At 27.4% G+C, this 13,843-nt stretch overlaps 1 protein-coding gene and 1 long non-coding RNA gene across 9 annotated transcripts in view; one reads left to right on the top strand and one right to left on the bottom strand.

The window, feature by feature from the left end:
- Positions 1-794: 794 nt before the first annotated feature.
- The window catches only part of LOC106685129 (facilitated trehalose transporter Tret1), a 228,444-nt gene continuing 215,395 nt past the window's right edge, over positions 795-13,843 (bottom strand). For all 7 annotated transcript variants that reach the window (XM_067053256.1, XM_014427653.3, XM_067053261.1 and 4 more), the window contains 7 exons: positions 12,548-12,683; positions 11,709-11,885; positions 8,555-8,760; positions 8,045-8,477; positions 5,693-5,991; positions 3,760-4,025; positions 795-1,343 (listed from right to left, as the gene is read on the bottom strand). In XM_067053256.1, coding sequence (XP_066909357.1) covers positions 1,097-1,343; positions 3,760-4,025; positions 5,693-5,991; positions 8,045-8,477; positions 8,555-8,760; positions 11,709-11,885; positions 12,548-12,683 — 1,764 coding nt within the window. In that variant the 3' untranslated portion in view covers positions 795-1,096. The remainder of the gene's footprint in view (positions 1,344-3,759; positions 4,026-5,692; positions 5,992-8,044; positions 8,478-8,554; positions 8,761-11,708; positions 11,886-12,547; positions 12,684-13,843) is intronic.
- LOC136797241 (uncharacterized) overlaps positions 10,827-13,843 on the top strand; it is a 136,554-nt gene continuing 133,537 nt past the window's right edge. For both annotated transcript variants that reach the window (XR_010845083.1, XR_010845082.1), the window contains exons 1-2: positions 10,827-10,900; positions 13,432-13,578. This is a non-coding gene — a long non-coding RNA (uncharacterized lncRNA). The remainder of the gene's footprint in view (positions 10,901-13,431; positions 13,579-13,843) is intronic.

Raw genomic sequence — 13,843 nt, 5'->3', positions numbered from 1 at the left:
AATAAATAAATATTAGAAGGAAAATATTGTTAACTACTATGATAAAAAAACTACCATTTTTATACATATGCACTTATATTTCCATTTTGCTAAAAACTTGAAAAATAGCAGACTATGTAAAAAATTGGCCTGCTGCCATAGTGATTACTGTCACAGGTTATGTCAGGTGAAAATAATTAAGCCTCTTTGTTTATCTGACATGACATCAACTCTTTTTTTTTAATTAACAAGATACAAAATTCATCAAAAGTGGCTGTTGGAGAGAATCAGTTTTTAGTCTAATCATTTTCACTTTCCTAACCACAAGGATCTATTTATTTGAGCCCCCTGAGTCAATAAAGCATTTTTAGCAATTGATCTGTCTTTGCCTAACTTTTCTCTTTAATCTGTTCATGTGCCTGTGCCAAAAGTATTTTTGAATGGATTAAAAACAATTATCTACAAGACAAAAAGAAACCTTAAATCAGAACAGTATATGCAAAAATAATGCATATTGAAGTTTGTATTCTTGTTTTAAAAGTATTATGTTCACTTTATCATGGAAACAAGTCCATTTAAGTTTTTTAATTTTTCGAATAATTGTAGTACTCCTTTGAAGGATATTTAAATTGTTCTATAGTATAAATTTAAAAAAATAATAAAGAAAAATAAAATCTATATTTGATCAATATTACTGAAAATACTGCTAGTGTTGGTGCTAGCTGTAGAAGTAAGGAAAGTTGAGGAAACTCCTTTATGTTAATCTCAATAATAAAATAGTTGGGTAATAAAAGTCAAATATCAAAACACATTTTTATTTACAGGTGTTTCATAATATTTCAATATCATTGGTATTCATTAATACTTAAAATTTTTCTGGAGAGTCCTTTTTTTCATCTTAATCACAGATCATATTACTTCTTATAGATAGACTACTAAGATAAATTAATGTCTTCATTCAGATAATACATTATTAATTACAGAAATATATCAACGTATTATTTCTTTTATGTCTTATTTTTTTTTTACAGAAATAATGACTATTTAATAAAATATATCACACAGTTATTGTTATAACTTTATGATTGTCCTTATTTTTCTTAAAAATAACAAAATATTATTCCACAATTTTTGCGGGTTTTTTATTTCCTCTAAATTTTTCTTCAATTTCTGCTAATGTTTTCCCTTCTGTTTCAAACAGAAATATATAAAAGAATACAACACCAGAAAAACTCAAAGCCACATCAAATAAAATGACAGTAATGGTTCCATAGGCTGAGATGACAGAAGGTAAGTTATGAAAAACCAGAAAACCATTTAAACTTAACATCAAAACAATGGTCATGGGTCCAATTTTTTTCCCTCTGAAACATAATTAGCAATTAGAACATATTTCTCATTATTGTATAACTTTGTCAAATAAGAAAAAAACAATAAACAAGATCATACATTTATTTCATAATATTTATTTGGAAAATGAGAAGAAATTTAGAATTACAAATGATCGATTTATACCAACTTTAATATCATACAGTAGATATACTCAGTAAATGATTTTGTTTTAATAAAAAAGCCAAATAATTTCATAATAAAATTAGTTTTATACAGTTATACCTAATAAATATTTTACTTATGCCTGATGATGAATATAATAAATTAATTTTAGCTATAAAATTTATAATAGTCAGATAGAAACGTAATTCTTGAATAGAGTAGAGAAATTGGGATATGTAAAATAAATACTATAATTTTATGAGAAAAAAATAATAGGACCTGGAAGAGGTCTTGAAAAGATTGGAGTTACTCGCTGGGAGGCTCTGGATATAAGGGCTCTGAATTGAGAAGAGTGGGGTTGAATTTCTCGGAAGGCAAAAGTATTAATAAAAAGAAGAGCAGTTTATAAGGAAATAATTCTTGAGGGGAGGAGAGTGCAGTCAAGAGTGAAAAGTACAAATAAATAATACTTAATTTACTATGAAAACGTTCAGGCTTTCTTCATAGCTAAGTACAACCAAGATAACCATATTAAAATAAAACAGTTTAATTAGAAAAGTATAATAAAAAATATAATGAAAAATATTAAAAAAAAAAAAAATCAAACTAGAACAAATGTGCAAATAATTAAAATTAAAATCTTGAGAACAGTAAAAAAGAAAACGATATAAAAGCTAGAAATAAGAAGCACTTATCTTCACTCCTAACAACACCTCTTTCCCTCCACGCTGACTATTTTTTTCTCATAGCAATTTACGGTCAGTTATATACACGTTATCACTATTATTTTATATTGATAACAGATTGGCTCCTATCACAAATATTATATTAAGCATATCACTAGAATTAAAAATAAAATATTAGTCATTCCAATGTGGCTGTCACCACTTTCATCTCCTTCTTTCATACTGTCACTGTGGTAGGGCACTATTAAATTTTTACAGAAAAAGAAATAATGTGATCATATTCTCATAAATCTTAGGCACAATGGCCATAACCTCATAGCTTATTTCAGTCCTAATTTTTAGTATGGATAAAAAACAACTTGTTTATTCCTCAGTGATAATATCATTTATAAATTATTTTTAACAAAAAATAAATGAATAGTGTTTCTATTTAAGTTAGGAGAATTGTCGTGGAAATTCTAATAGGAATTTAAGATAGGAGGTTTTACTGTGTCACCTGCAAAAAGCTGTTATGCCAAGATAGACTTCAGTGTTCACAATAAATATACAAGTACAATAAAATAGGAAAACAAATTCTAGATATTATATATAATAATAAATATTATATATTATAATCTTAAGGCTCTTATAGTCAAAAACTTTGAGGTGATGGTTAATATTTATTTTCCTGTGGTACTGAAATATGAATCTGAACATTCCCAGTTCGGTTATTATGATGCTGCAACCTGTAAGTAACTGGAAAGTAGTGGCAAAAAGTATCACAAGACTCATATACCAGATTAGTTCACCCACCAGTACTAGTGACATAATCTCAGAGAGCAAGGGTGAAGTAGATGGGAGAATGATCTAGGCCCTTAGTGCAATGAAGGAAAATATACAAATCTTAAATCACAGACAAACCTTTATATGAACCTACTCATACAAGAATTAAAATTAAAATTAGGATAGAAAGTTGCTTATTTCACATAGTTTAACCTATTTGGCTTAATGCCTCTCACGTTTTCAATTCAATAAAAAAGAAATAAATTAATTAAATCACATGTAGGTTAGTATTACAACTTGAAATTATGACTTAAATATCATAAAAAAATGGATATCATTAAAAAAATTAATAGAAACAATTCATTGAAGCGTGTTGATGAAAAAACTAGAAATTAATCCTATAATCTCTTGAACCCGACTAATTTTGGAAAGAGATACCAGTATTGTTTTTACTCATATATGATATGCTATTTATTTGGTAGACAATGAGATCAGACAATCAATATAAAATAAATATGTTCACAGGGATGAATATGATGTTCACAATTAAATAAAATTTTTATACTGTAAAAGTTTTTTTTACTAAATATTGGAACAAAGAATGTCAAAATTGTTTGGTTTAGCCATCAGCTAAGCAAAATTACAATTATATGCTAGAATGATTAATTTAGCAGTTGAAATTATTCAAATTAGTGCTCAAAAAATCAATGTCCCTATTGTGATCAATTGAGGTTTTCACATTGATTTTAAATCATTCTTAAATTATAGCAAGAAACTTTTGACATTTCTTATTCTTGTAAGCGCAGATAAATAAGTTATTTTAAAGATTTTTCAGTACCTCAGTGGGAAGACTTCACTCATTAATGCATGATATATTGTTCTCATTCCGAATTCCTCCATAAAGAAAATCCATAGTAAAATTATGCTGAACAGCCAATGGTTCGTTGGTTGTCCATCTTGCTTTGAGTAATATAAAATACTAAGAGCGATGTAGCCCAATCCTGCACATGTTGTGGAGAACAGGATAATTTTCTTTTTGCCAAGTTTTGACACCAAACATACTGAGAGTATATTTCCAAGAAGTGTAGCTCCTGTTAAAAAACTCTGAAACAACAAAATAATCTTTAATAGAACCATACACTTAACTTTAGAATTTTTAAAAAGAAATAAAATCTGACTACAAATCTTTTTTACTAGAAAGAAAACAAATGACACAGAGAAACCAGTTAATCATACTAATTTAGCAGTTTCAGGATGAATGAAGCAAACAAAAATTCATATTCCAGACTCTATCCTACTCAAACAACTACTAGGCTTTGTTGCTTATTATTATTCCAGGAAATGCTCAAAGTATACATGAAGAACTAATTCCCTTCACACTTAATTGTATTTATAAACTGATTTATACATGTTAAAATTTAAATAATAAAAAATTGAATACAGTATGCCTAAAATGATCACCAATATATAGTTTAGCATTTCGAAGTGTAAACTTCAGGTTTATATCTTCAAACACACTGGGCAGACTTTCTTTCTCATTGTCAACAACATTCTCTCAAATATAAAACTATATCCCAAATATACACAATATAACACTACTATAAAAAGTGAGGAAAATTTTTAGTTTTTTTGAGGAGATGGTTGGGGATACGGTCTGTGAAGAATTCAAATAAGTGAAAACCTATTTATTAATGCCAACATTTTAGCCAGATTTTCAGGTCTTCATCAGGGCTTAAAAAAAAACAACAAGATTTAGGAATTAGAAAATAACAGACAATATAGTATAACAGAATATAATAATATAATATAATAACAGAAAATAACACATAAATAGAGTTGAAAGAAAATGTATATTTTAAGTATTATAAGAAGACAAACGCTACATGTGCATGAGTAATATTAAAATTAAGAAAGAGTAGTTATTTTGTTATTACATTTACTTACTAGATTTTCATATGTATATTATTTCCCTGTCCTTTCCTTGTCTTTACCTTCTTATAATACTTAAACTATACATTGTTTTTAAATTTTCTTAATATATTGACTGTCATTTTCTAATTATTCTATGATTCCTTTTATTCATTATGGTTGTTATCTTGTTTTTTTTTTTTTAGCCCTGTCCAAATTCTGTCCAAAAAGTTGGCATTAATAAATAATTCTTTACCTATTTGTGTAAACCACTCCAACCTTCTTCTTCTCTATATGTATATTATACACCCATAGTCAACTATTGACTCATCATTTCAGTTTTTTCTTGAATGAAATGAACCTACGTTGGTGTGGATCTGAAATAGTTCTATGCCTACTTTTCAAGGACATTTACTGTACCTTTTATGTAGTATAGGTAAAAATTGGATGAAATGCACATTAGCTTTTCAAAAATCAAAGTATTTTCTAGAAAAAAAATTTTTTGATGTGCCAACATACATCCAGAAAGTGGTTAACGTTTTACCATTAACTTTCCGAACATTTTCACATAAGAATCCATTGACAGAAATCATTTTACTCCTACTTTTAGGTCCAGCGAAATTTTAAGCTATTTTTACTCGACTAAATGTAAATTGGAGTGATACAGGTTCTCTGTACAGACTGTGATACAGGCCGTTCCATTATAGATCTTCAAATTTTGACATATGGTAATTTTAATATCCTATTTATAAACATTTTGTAATTGTTTGGATATAAAACCACATAATAGTATCAATTTATCAATTACAATTGTACAATTATAAATAAAACTACACAATATTAAAATTATAAAATGAAATTACCACCAAGTTATTATAGTCAACTTGAGAATGAAAATCATCAATATAAAACTTTAAATAAACTAGAATGCTGTCAGCTCCTGGTCCAACAACGAAGAAAGTGCAGAATAGCATTAGCAATGTTGGTTTGTACATTTCAGGTTTCAAAATAAACCTGAAAATTGACTCCTCTGTATTATTGTTTTCATCCTTATGATTTATATGTCTTTCCTTGAAACTATTAATGTCACCATTAAAAAAGCACTGGGTTGAAGCATGTTTAAAGAGTCCTGTTGAACCACTTGTGCTACCTTCATTTGCATCTGAAATAATAAAAAAAATAACAAAATTCAAACTTCATATAGTCTTTCAGTTTTATATCATTATTATTCTTTTAAAAATACATATTTTATAAAAACTATTTTTGAAATCTACAGAATCACCTCTAAAGGTCTGATGATTCCAAAAACTTCAATTCACAAGAAATACTGTTTGGAATCATGTTATTAAATGTATAAAAAAAAAGAAAATAAAATAATAATTTATTGCTTTTAAGTCAAACAACTTACAGCGAGGGTTGTAAAATAGTACCATGTGAACAAAAACTCCTTACAAAACATGAAGAAGTTCATAGCTCATTCCCTTTTTAACTAGAGTAATCAACTTCTTCAAGGTTATTAATATCTTTATATTTTATATAAAGATACAACAAAAAATCAAAATTAGTTCTCATATGGCATTATTGAAACTAACTATATAAAATACAGAAAAGGAACACAAAATATAATTATAGCTTTACAATTTTAAAATGAGTACTCCTGGAATTCTAACTAAAATATATTCAAGCTTGATACTCTTAGCCATAAAATTGTACTTGTAATTAGCCTCAGTTTGGTTTAAATTCTGATGTCTCTGGTGAAGGAATTTGACTTTCATATTAACTTTTATTGAATTGTGTTTACCGGCTTTTTGAATATATGATTAATTGAGCCATGATACACAGTTTGCTTCCTGGAATTTTAAGTCTAGTTGAGGTACCTGAAGGTCAAACGAACATATTTCCATATGTAGTATAGACATTTAAATTCATTGGTAATGGGCACTCTTCTAAAGATGCAAATAGCTTAATTTTCAACACAAAGAAATAAATTTAGCCCTCTAAATAAACACTAACAAAATGATGAAAATTATAACATACATGTATGTTATGTATACAGATATGATTATTTTATTTATTTGTCATGTAAGAACTGCTGTCTCCTTCCATAGATGTTATGAAAGATGAAGCTGCTTTATTCATTAAAATCTAAAGCAAAAACACCATCATAAATTGTTTTTTGTTGTTCTTTTAAGTCACATTTCAGCTCTGACAAGAGATTTATCTTCAATACTACAATGGAAGTACTCTTTTTAATATGAAGAAGTAATTTTCTAAAAAGTATTTTTTTTTCTATCATTTGCTCTCCTTTTATGTTTTTAAAATAAGTTTATACATACAAATTAAATTCTAAAAATATTAGGTATAGAAATAGAACATGGCATTGTATTAAAAAATGTTAAATTTAAACAAAGGAATATTTTTTTAGGTACATCCATGGCGTGTACTAATTTTTTAATTAGCCCCTGTATACCCCATCTTAGAAGGCAATCCTCTGCAATGGACAAAGGATTCAAAGTACGTAAGGCTAAATATACTATTTAAGAAAAACTTAACATGTTTAGAGATGAGGGAGCTCATTAATTTTTCTACAATATGTTACTACATCACTTTTAGAGGAAACTTTGAGACTAGTTGTCTCTGTGGACAAGTCTATCTTGATAAGATATGTCATAAGATTCCATCTCTAGTAAACACTGAAAATTCTAATGATGATTTTTTACAGGGTCTATGAGATTTAAACTACCTTATTATAAGTGATCAGGTAGTAAGTTGATCAGATCTTAAGTTATTAAATGATTGGTAACATAAAATTAACAAGATTATTTGAAAATAGTTTGTTCATTAAATAACTAACATGTTAGCTGTAGACAATAAGATAACTTGTAGTTATGGCTTTCTTGCTTAGGATACCAATTTCAACCTTCTAGTAGCTTTTTTACTTAGCACATTTATGCAGCTACTACAGCACCATCTATCTTGTGAATTAGATCAATTAAATAAGAAAACAAAAAATTACGAGTTATCTCATAGTGTGCAGTCAACTTGTTAATTTATTTAATTTAATTTTTTCACACAAATTATTTTATGTCTGTGTACTAATATTATTTAAAGAATTATTCCATAAAACCTACAAAATATCTCTGAAATGCAAGTGTTCAGCATTTTTACATAGATCTCATATAATTAATCATATGAAAAATAAAAGGTTACTATACCCAGATGAAATGGATTGTAAAACTCTGAAACAAGTTCTTCTGCTTTATCATTATTATTTTCATTGCTGTCAAATGATGGGTTTTCAATCCCGGAATATGTTGTTAACATAGTTTGAGAGTTCCAGAAATTAATCGCAGGTATTCCTGATAAATCATTTTCTAACTGCCTGTAGGTTTCTTCAATGGAGTATATTTCTGAACCTTTTTCACCAACTTTCACTGTACCATTAGTCAAAACCGAAGAATGATTTTGAGGGTAACTGACATTTTCAAAGTCTGAATATTTTTCTTTCTCACAATACCTCAACAATTGTCTGAATTCTTTGATAACTTCAGCTTCATTGGCCCATTTGCAGCCTCGAAGTTGTTTCAGTGATGAAAAAGCTGCATCATACTTTTTTTTTTTAATCAATATTACAGGAGATTCTGGTATCTAAAATAAAATGATTATAATAATAATAAGGAAATTCGTAAATCATTTAGTACAATTAATTTATTACTTAAACTTACAAAATATAAATATAAAATTGCTAGAACTGGTAAACAACCAGAAACAAATATCGCATTGTCCCAGCTGTTCAAATAAGTTAAACCACTCATTACAAACTGTCCCATTATGGTCATTGTTTGTGTTAGGTTACCAAATATACCACGGAGATGAGGTACTGTTACTTCTCCAACGTAAGCTTGCACCTGTGGAAGGCTTAAAGTCATACCTAAAAAAAAAAAATAAACACCTTTAACCTTAAGGTATTATTACCTAGTACCCTAAAGTAGTAGAAGTAATAATTTTATAAACCAAATTTAAAATTTTATTTAATAGTGAAATTTTCATTCGATATTTAAACATTTCTTAATTTTAATAACTGGGAATATAAAAGGAAAACAAAATTAATTTGACTTACTGGGGTTTCATTGACATTACAAATTCATAACCAAGATTTCTTGATACCTCACCCACCATAGTACAAGAAGTGATTCTATTACTTTTCTTTTAACTAATTCCAATCAGTGAATATTATAAATATGTTACAAGTACTTTAACAGGTATATTAGATCCAGGATATTTCTTATTGTAGTTGTCACCCTGCTGTATTGATTATTGATTTATTAAAAATAAATATTTTATTAAATATTGTAATGTGTTATTTAAGCTTTATTATAATATATAACAAACTGATTATAGAGGATGAACAAATATACAGACACAAGTCGCTTAAAAATGTAATAAGCAACATTTTATTTTGCATTGTTGAGTGAAGAAAAAAAAATAGTAACGAATATTAAAATGAAATTTCTAATTGCAATTGGAGGTACATTTTCAATGACATGAAAAATTAATAAAATAACGCTACCTTCATAATTGAATTCTCAGAATATGGATTTTATAAATATATAATGTTACTACCACTATGTATGTTTGTTACTTCCGCTGATAGATATTTTTCAGTTATTCTAATTCTTATCACTCCCTTTTATTATTACTATTTTTATGATATTGTTTATTTATTTTCTAATAATATAATAATACCATTTATTTTTACTATTCTTTTTATATTGAATAATCCTGTTTTCTTTACTCATATCATTCTCATTTCTACCTCTTATTCATACTAAGTTCTTCCTTCTTTATTACATCTTTAATTTAAAGTAATAAGTTGTTTTTTTTAAATAACCACTAAGTATGAATACTATAAGGAAGTTTGCTTTATTTCCACAGTTATTAGTTAGAAACATGTCAATGTATTATTTTAGTTTAAACAATGTTCAAAGTATTTTCGAACGAGAAAGCCCAGGTGCCTCACTATTACATAGTACTGTATATTTTGCACCCATTGCATTACATAATTTAGCAAAGTACCTTCCTTACATTACTTTGATTCATTATTTTTAACACTTATTGCCATTTTTTTGTTTGCATTCAGATGAAATTCTGACATGACCAAAATGATACTCTTGGTAATAGCTGTTCACCCCTCTGACAATAGTCTCATCAATTTCAGAGGTCAATTCCAGGAAAATTCGATCTAAAAAAGTTTAATTAAATCAATGGCTAATCAAGGAATTTCCTGAGGGAGGAACCCATCTGTGTTAGATCAATCCATACACCTAAACCAGTGGTTTCTAACAGTTGATATGTGAATATCTTTGGGGAATGACCAGCAATACAATTTTTTAAAGGATTCATTGTTAGTTCAACTGAGTTCGATTTCTGATAATTTATTTTTCAATTAAGAAAATAATTATGAAGGCGTCTGTTGTATTTATATGCAATAGAAAATGGTTTTCCAGATTTTTTTTAACCTTCTAGCGTCGAGGAGGCGCCCCCCAGCTGGATTGGGTTGTAATTAAAAAATTAGAAAGTTTGCATAAATTACTATTTAAATACATTCATTCTGAAATATGATGTAACTTAAAAATTTTCTATTTTAATTTTCAGATGTGTATTCGTTCTTTGGCACGGTGAGAAGTACTTATATAGTTTTTTTTGCTATGAAGTGGGCAAAAAAATATCATGATTTTCACGAAAATAAAAATTGTCTAAAATATCTGTTAAGCTCCCTTAATAAATAATTCATAAAAATTTTTTTTAAAAAAGTTCTATTACGTTTTTTCAAGATTGAAGGTTATATAAATTTTTAGTTTGTTATTCTTCATTTAATTTTTATTTTATTTCTGACAATTTAATTGTTCATTAGTAATTACTTATATTTGTTTATAATTTTAGAAAGCGCAAAATATGACTACATAATAAAGACAACTTTAGTGGAAAATTTTAGTTGCAAAGGAAGCTGTAGTGGTAAAACTGTTGGAACTTATTCTGTACAAAAAAATCTTAAGAATTTAGAAGAATTGGTAAGTGCTTCTTTTAGTTTAAAAGTAACATTTATACATTAATTTTAAATGAATCTTAATGTAGTGATAAATAAATGGATGAAGGGCTTAAAGTTTAAAGTTGTTAAATACCATAATTTTGTTACAAACGGCAGATTTGGGAAGTTAAGGGCAGTCATTGTGAATGATACTTCAAAATTTAAGTTTTAAAGTAATTTGATAATAGAGACTTGTTGGTGTTGAAATAAAGTTCACATCAAAATAGTTAGTTTATTAAAGACCCTTTAGATCTAGAATTAGTGGATAAATTATGGCTAAAAATGTGCTTTATTAGAACATTGGTTGTTCCGATTATTTTAACTAATTTTAATTCTGTAACTGATTACTTTCTATACATTTTGTCAACAATGTGTTTTCTAGACTCTTTACCCATAATACTTCTGGGTTCATATAATTCAGTTAAAATTATTTGTCTACTTTTTATATCAAATCATATGCTCAATATCATTTAATGCTATACTTATGAATTTATTTATGTGAAAATGGACTATACAACCTAAAATAAGCAAACATAAAATAGTTAATAAATCAAAGTATAAATCAGACAATTATCACTTTAAGTCACTTATTGTCCTGAGGGATAGTCAAATCCCAAAGGCTGCAAATTGAAGACTATATTAATCTTTAAATCACGAAATGGTTCTTAGGGGTGTTTAACAATACCTGCTTTACATTATTATTTAAAGATGTTATCGATCACAATGAAGCTAATTTTTTTTAACTTGTTCAAGTTCTTTGCATGTCATGTTAAAAAAATATTTTTACTCACTCATTCCAGCAAGTGCTCTGGCCATTATCAATTGCCAAGGTTCATTTGAAAAGAATGTTATTACCCAGCTGACTGTCATTACAACTTGAGCAATTATCATTGGTACTTTCCGATTAGTGTTGTATGGCAATGCTGAGATCAAGCTTCCTATTGCCATTGTTAAGTATATAATGCTCACTGAAACATAATCAAAACTATATTTAATATGATTTTATCTTGCACTTTATTCAAATATAATTCAAGACCTTAACATATTTCTTTATTGATAAAGTTGAATATTTCAACTTGAAAATTATTTCCATTTTACCATGCTACATCAGTTGGGCTATGTTGCCATTATAAGACAAATTATATTCATATATTCAATAAATGCATATTTCGTTTTATTAAGCTACGATGACACTTCCAGTAGAATGTGATTCCTATAGTTTGGTCTAAGGGTTAATCTTACTTCTCGTAATAAAAAATGTTAGTGAGTAATCTAGAAGATAGTCTGGGCAGAGGTCAAAAAATTAAACAGAATATGTAGTATAAAAGTATAAAACCTTATTTCTGGTCTCCTTAGTAGATTTTCTTCTGGGCATATAAAAAAGTGGAAAAAGAATGAGGACAACAGTGAAGAATGATCTTTTTTTGTTTAATTTATTGAGTCCTCGTTTAAGTACTATGGTGAACTTTGTATAGTGTATAATTAATGTTTGATAATAGTTCTTCATTTGTGACACTATATGTATTAGTTGACATTTATGGGTTAAATATCATTTTTTATTACTGGAGATAATATAATTACAAATATCGTTTTCACAATCGATCAAGTAAAATAAAATTATTGAACTTACCCATCCACTCCACTTCGTTTTCAGTAAATGTCATTTTAAATGATCCTGATGTCAGGAACGGCAGTGCTAGAACTGGAAATGATCCTATCACTCCTACGTTTATCATACAGGCATATTTGCCAAAGCATGCCCATGACTGAAAATTATTATAGTGTATAGTTGGAGTGAAATTCAAGAAACAAAGAAAAATTATTAGTAACTTATTTTTTGTGACTTAAACTCTGATACTTTATAACTTGAAAAAAATCAACCACGCGATTTTAGTACTTTAAAAAATCAACATATTCTAGAGATATATCAACTGAACTTTTTTTTTGTCAACTACCTGTATAGTTGTTTCTGATTTTGAGAATTTGTCTGTCTCTAGAATGAAGGATTAATTTTTATTTTTTAAATGGTATAAAGTTTTCTCACTTATTTACAAGGTATCACAGTCTTAGCCACAGTGTGTAATATTTTACATAATTTAAAAAAAAAAAGTGAATATGAATTATTACTTGTAAGAGAAAGAAAGTTACAATATTATTATTTTTTTTTAAAGTTAATATCTGACTGTCTTATATTTTTGAACAAATTGTTGGTATAGTGCTATGGGATATTAGTATTATCTTGTACGATTAATGTAGTCGAATTATTTTCATTTTTTATACCTTCTCCTTCTTAACACAAAATTGGTTTAGTTTTTCATATAAATGTGTTCTGAATTCGATTTATTATTGAATCAAAGTGTGAGTTAGATGTAAATCTAAACCATAATAATGGTATGGATCATAGAAACAGGAATGTAAAAAATTGGCCCACTTTGCACAATACCATTGATATAATTTTATTTGTACAAATAATTTTTTCATTATATTAATAACATGTTTATTTAATTTTTATAGTATGGTGTGATTCTGATATCAAATTTGGAGTAATCTCAAAAGAAAGAAATCAATAGGAATATTTTATTGCTCTTCCAAAGGATGGATCTTAAAGAGAATGTAGAACTGGCCAAAGTATTCAGCTGCCATTTAGTGTTTCTATATGTTGTAAGTAATTTTATGATGAATATAAATATATTCTTCTGAAACTCATATATTAGAAAAAAAAAAGTTAAGTATTTTTCATCCTTGGCTACTTAGTAGGTCTCTAGGTCCTACTTAATTTACTGTTCTCTATTGTATTCCCTTCAAAATGACTTCCTTAATGCCTGAGAAAACATTTAGTCCATCATAGGACTAATAATTAGGATAGGTCAAGCAATAAATATTTTAGGTTTCCAATAGGAATGATATCATGTATTTTAGAAAAAAT

The sequence above is a fragment of the Halyomorpha halys genome, unplaced genomic scaffold (assembly GCF_000696795.3).
Source record: "Halyomorpha halys isolate HHAL.00 unplaced genomic scaffold, Hhal_1.1 Scaffold661.1, whole genome shotgun sequence".
Classification (NCBI taxonomy): Eukaryota; Metazoa; Arthropoda; class Insecta; order Hemiptera; family Pentatomidae; genus Halyomorpha; species Halyomorpha halys.
Note: the sequence above shows the minus strand (reverse complement) of the source record. Positions and strands in the feature narration are given on the sequence as shown.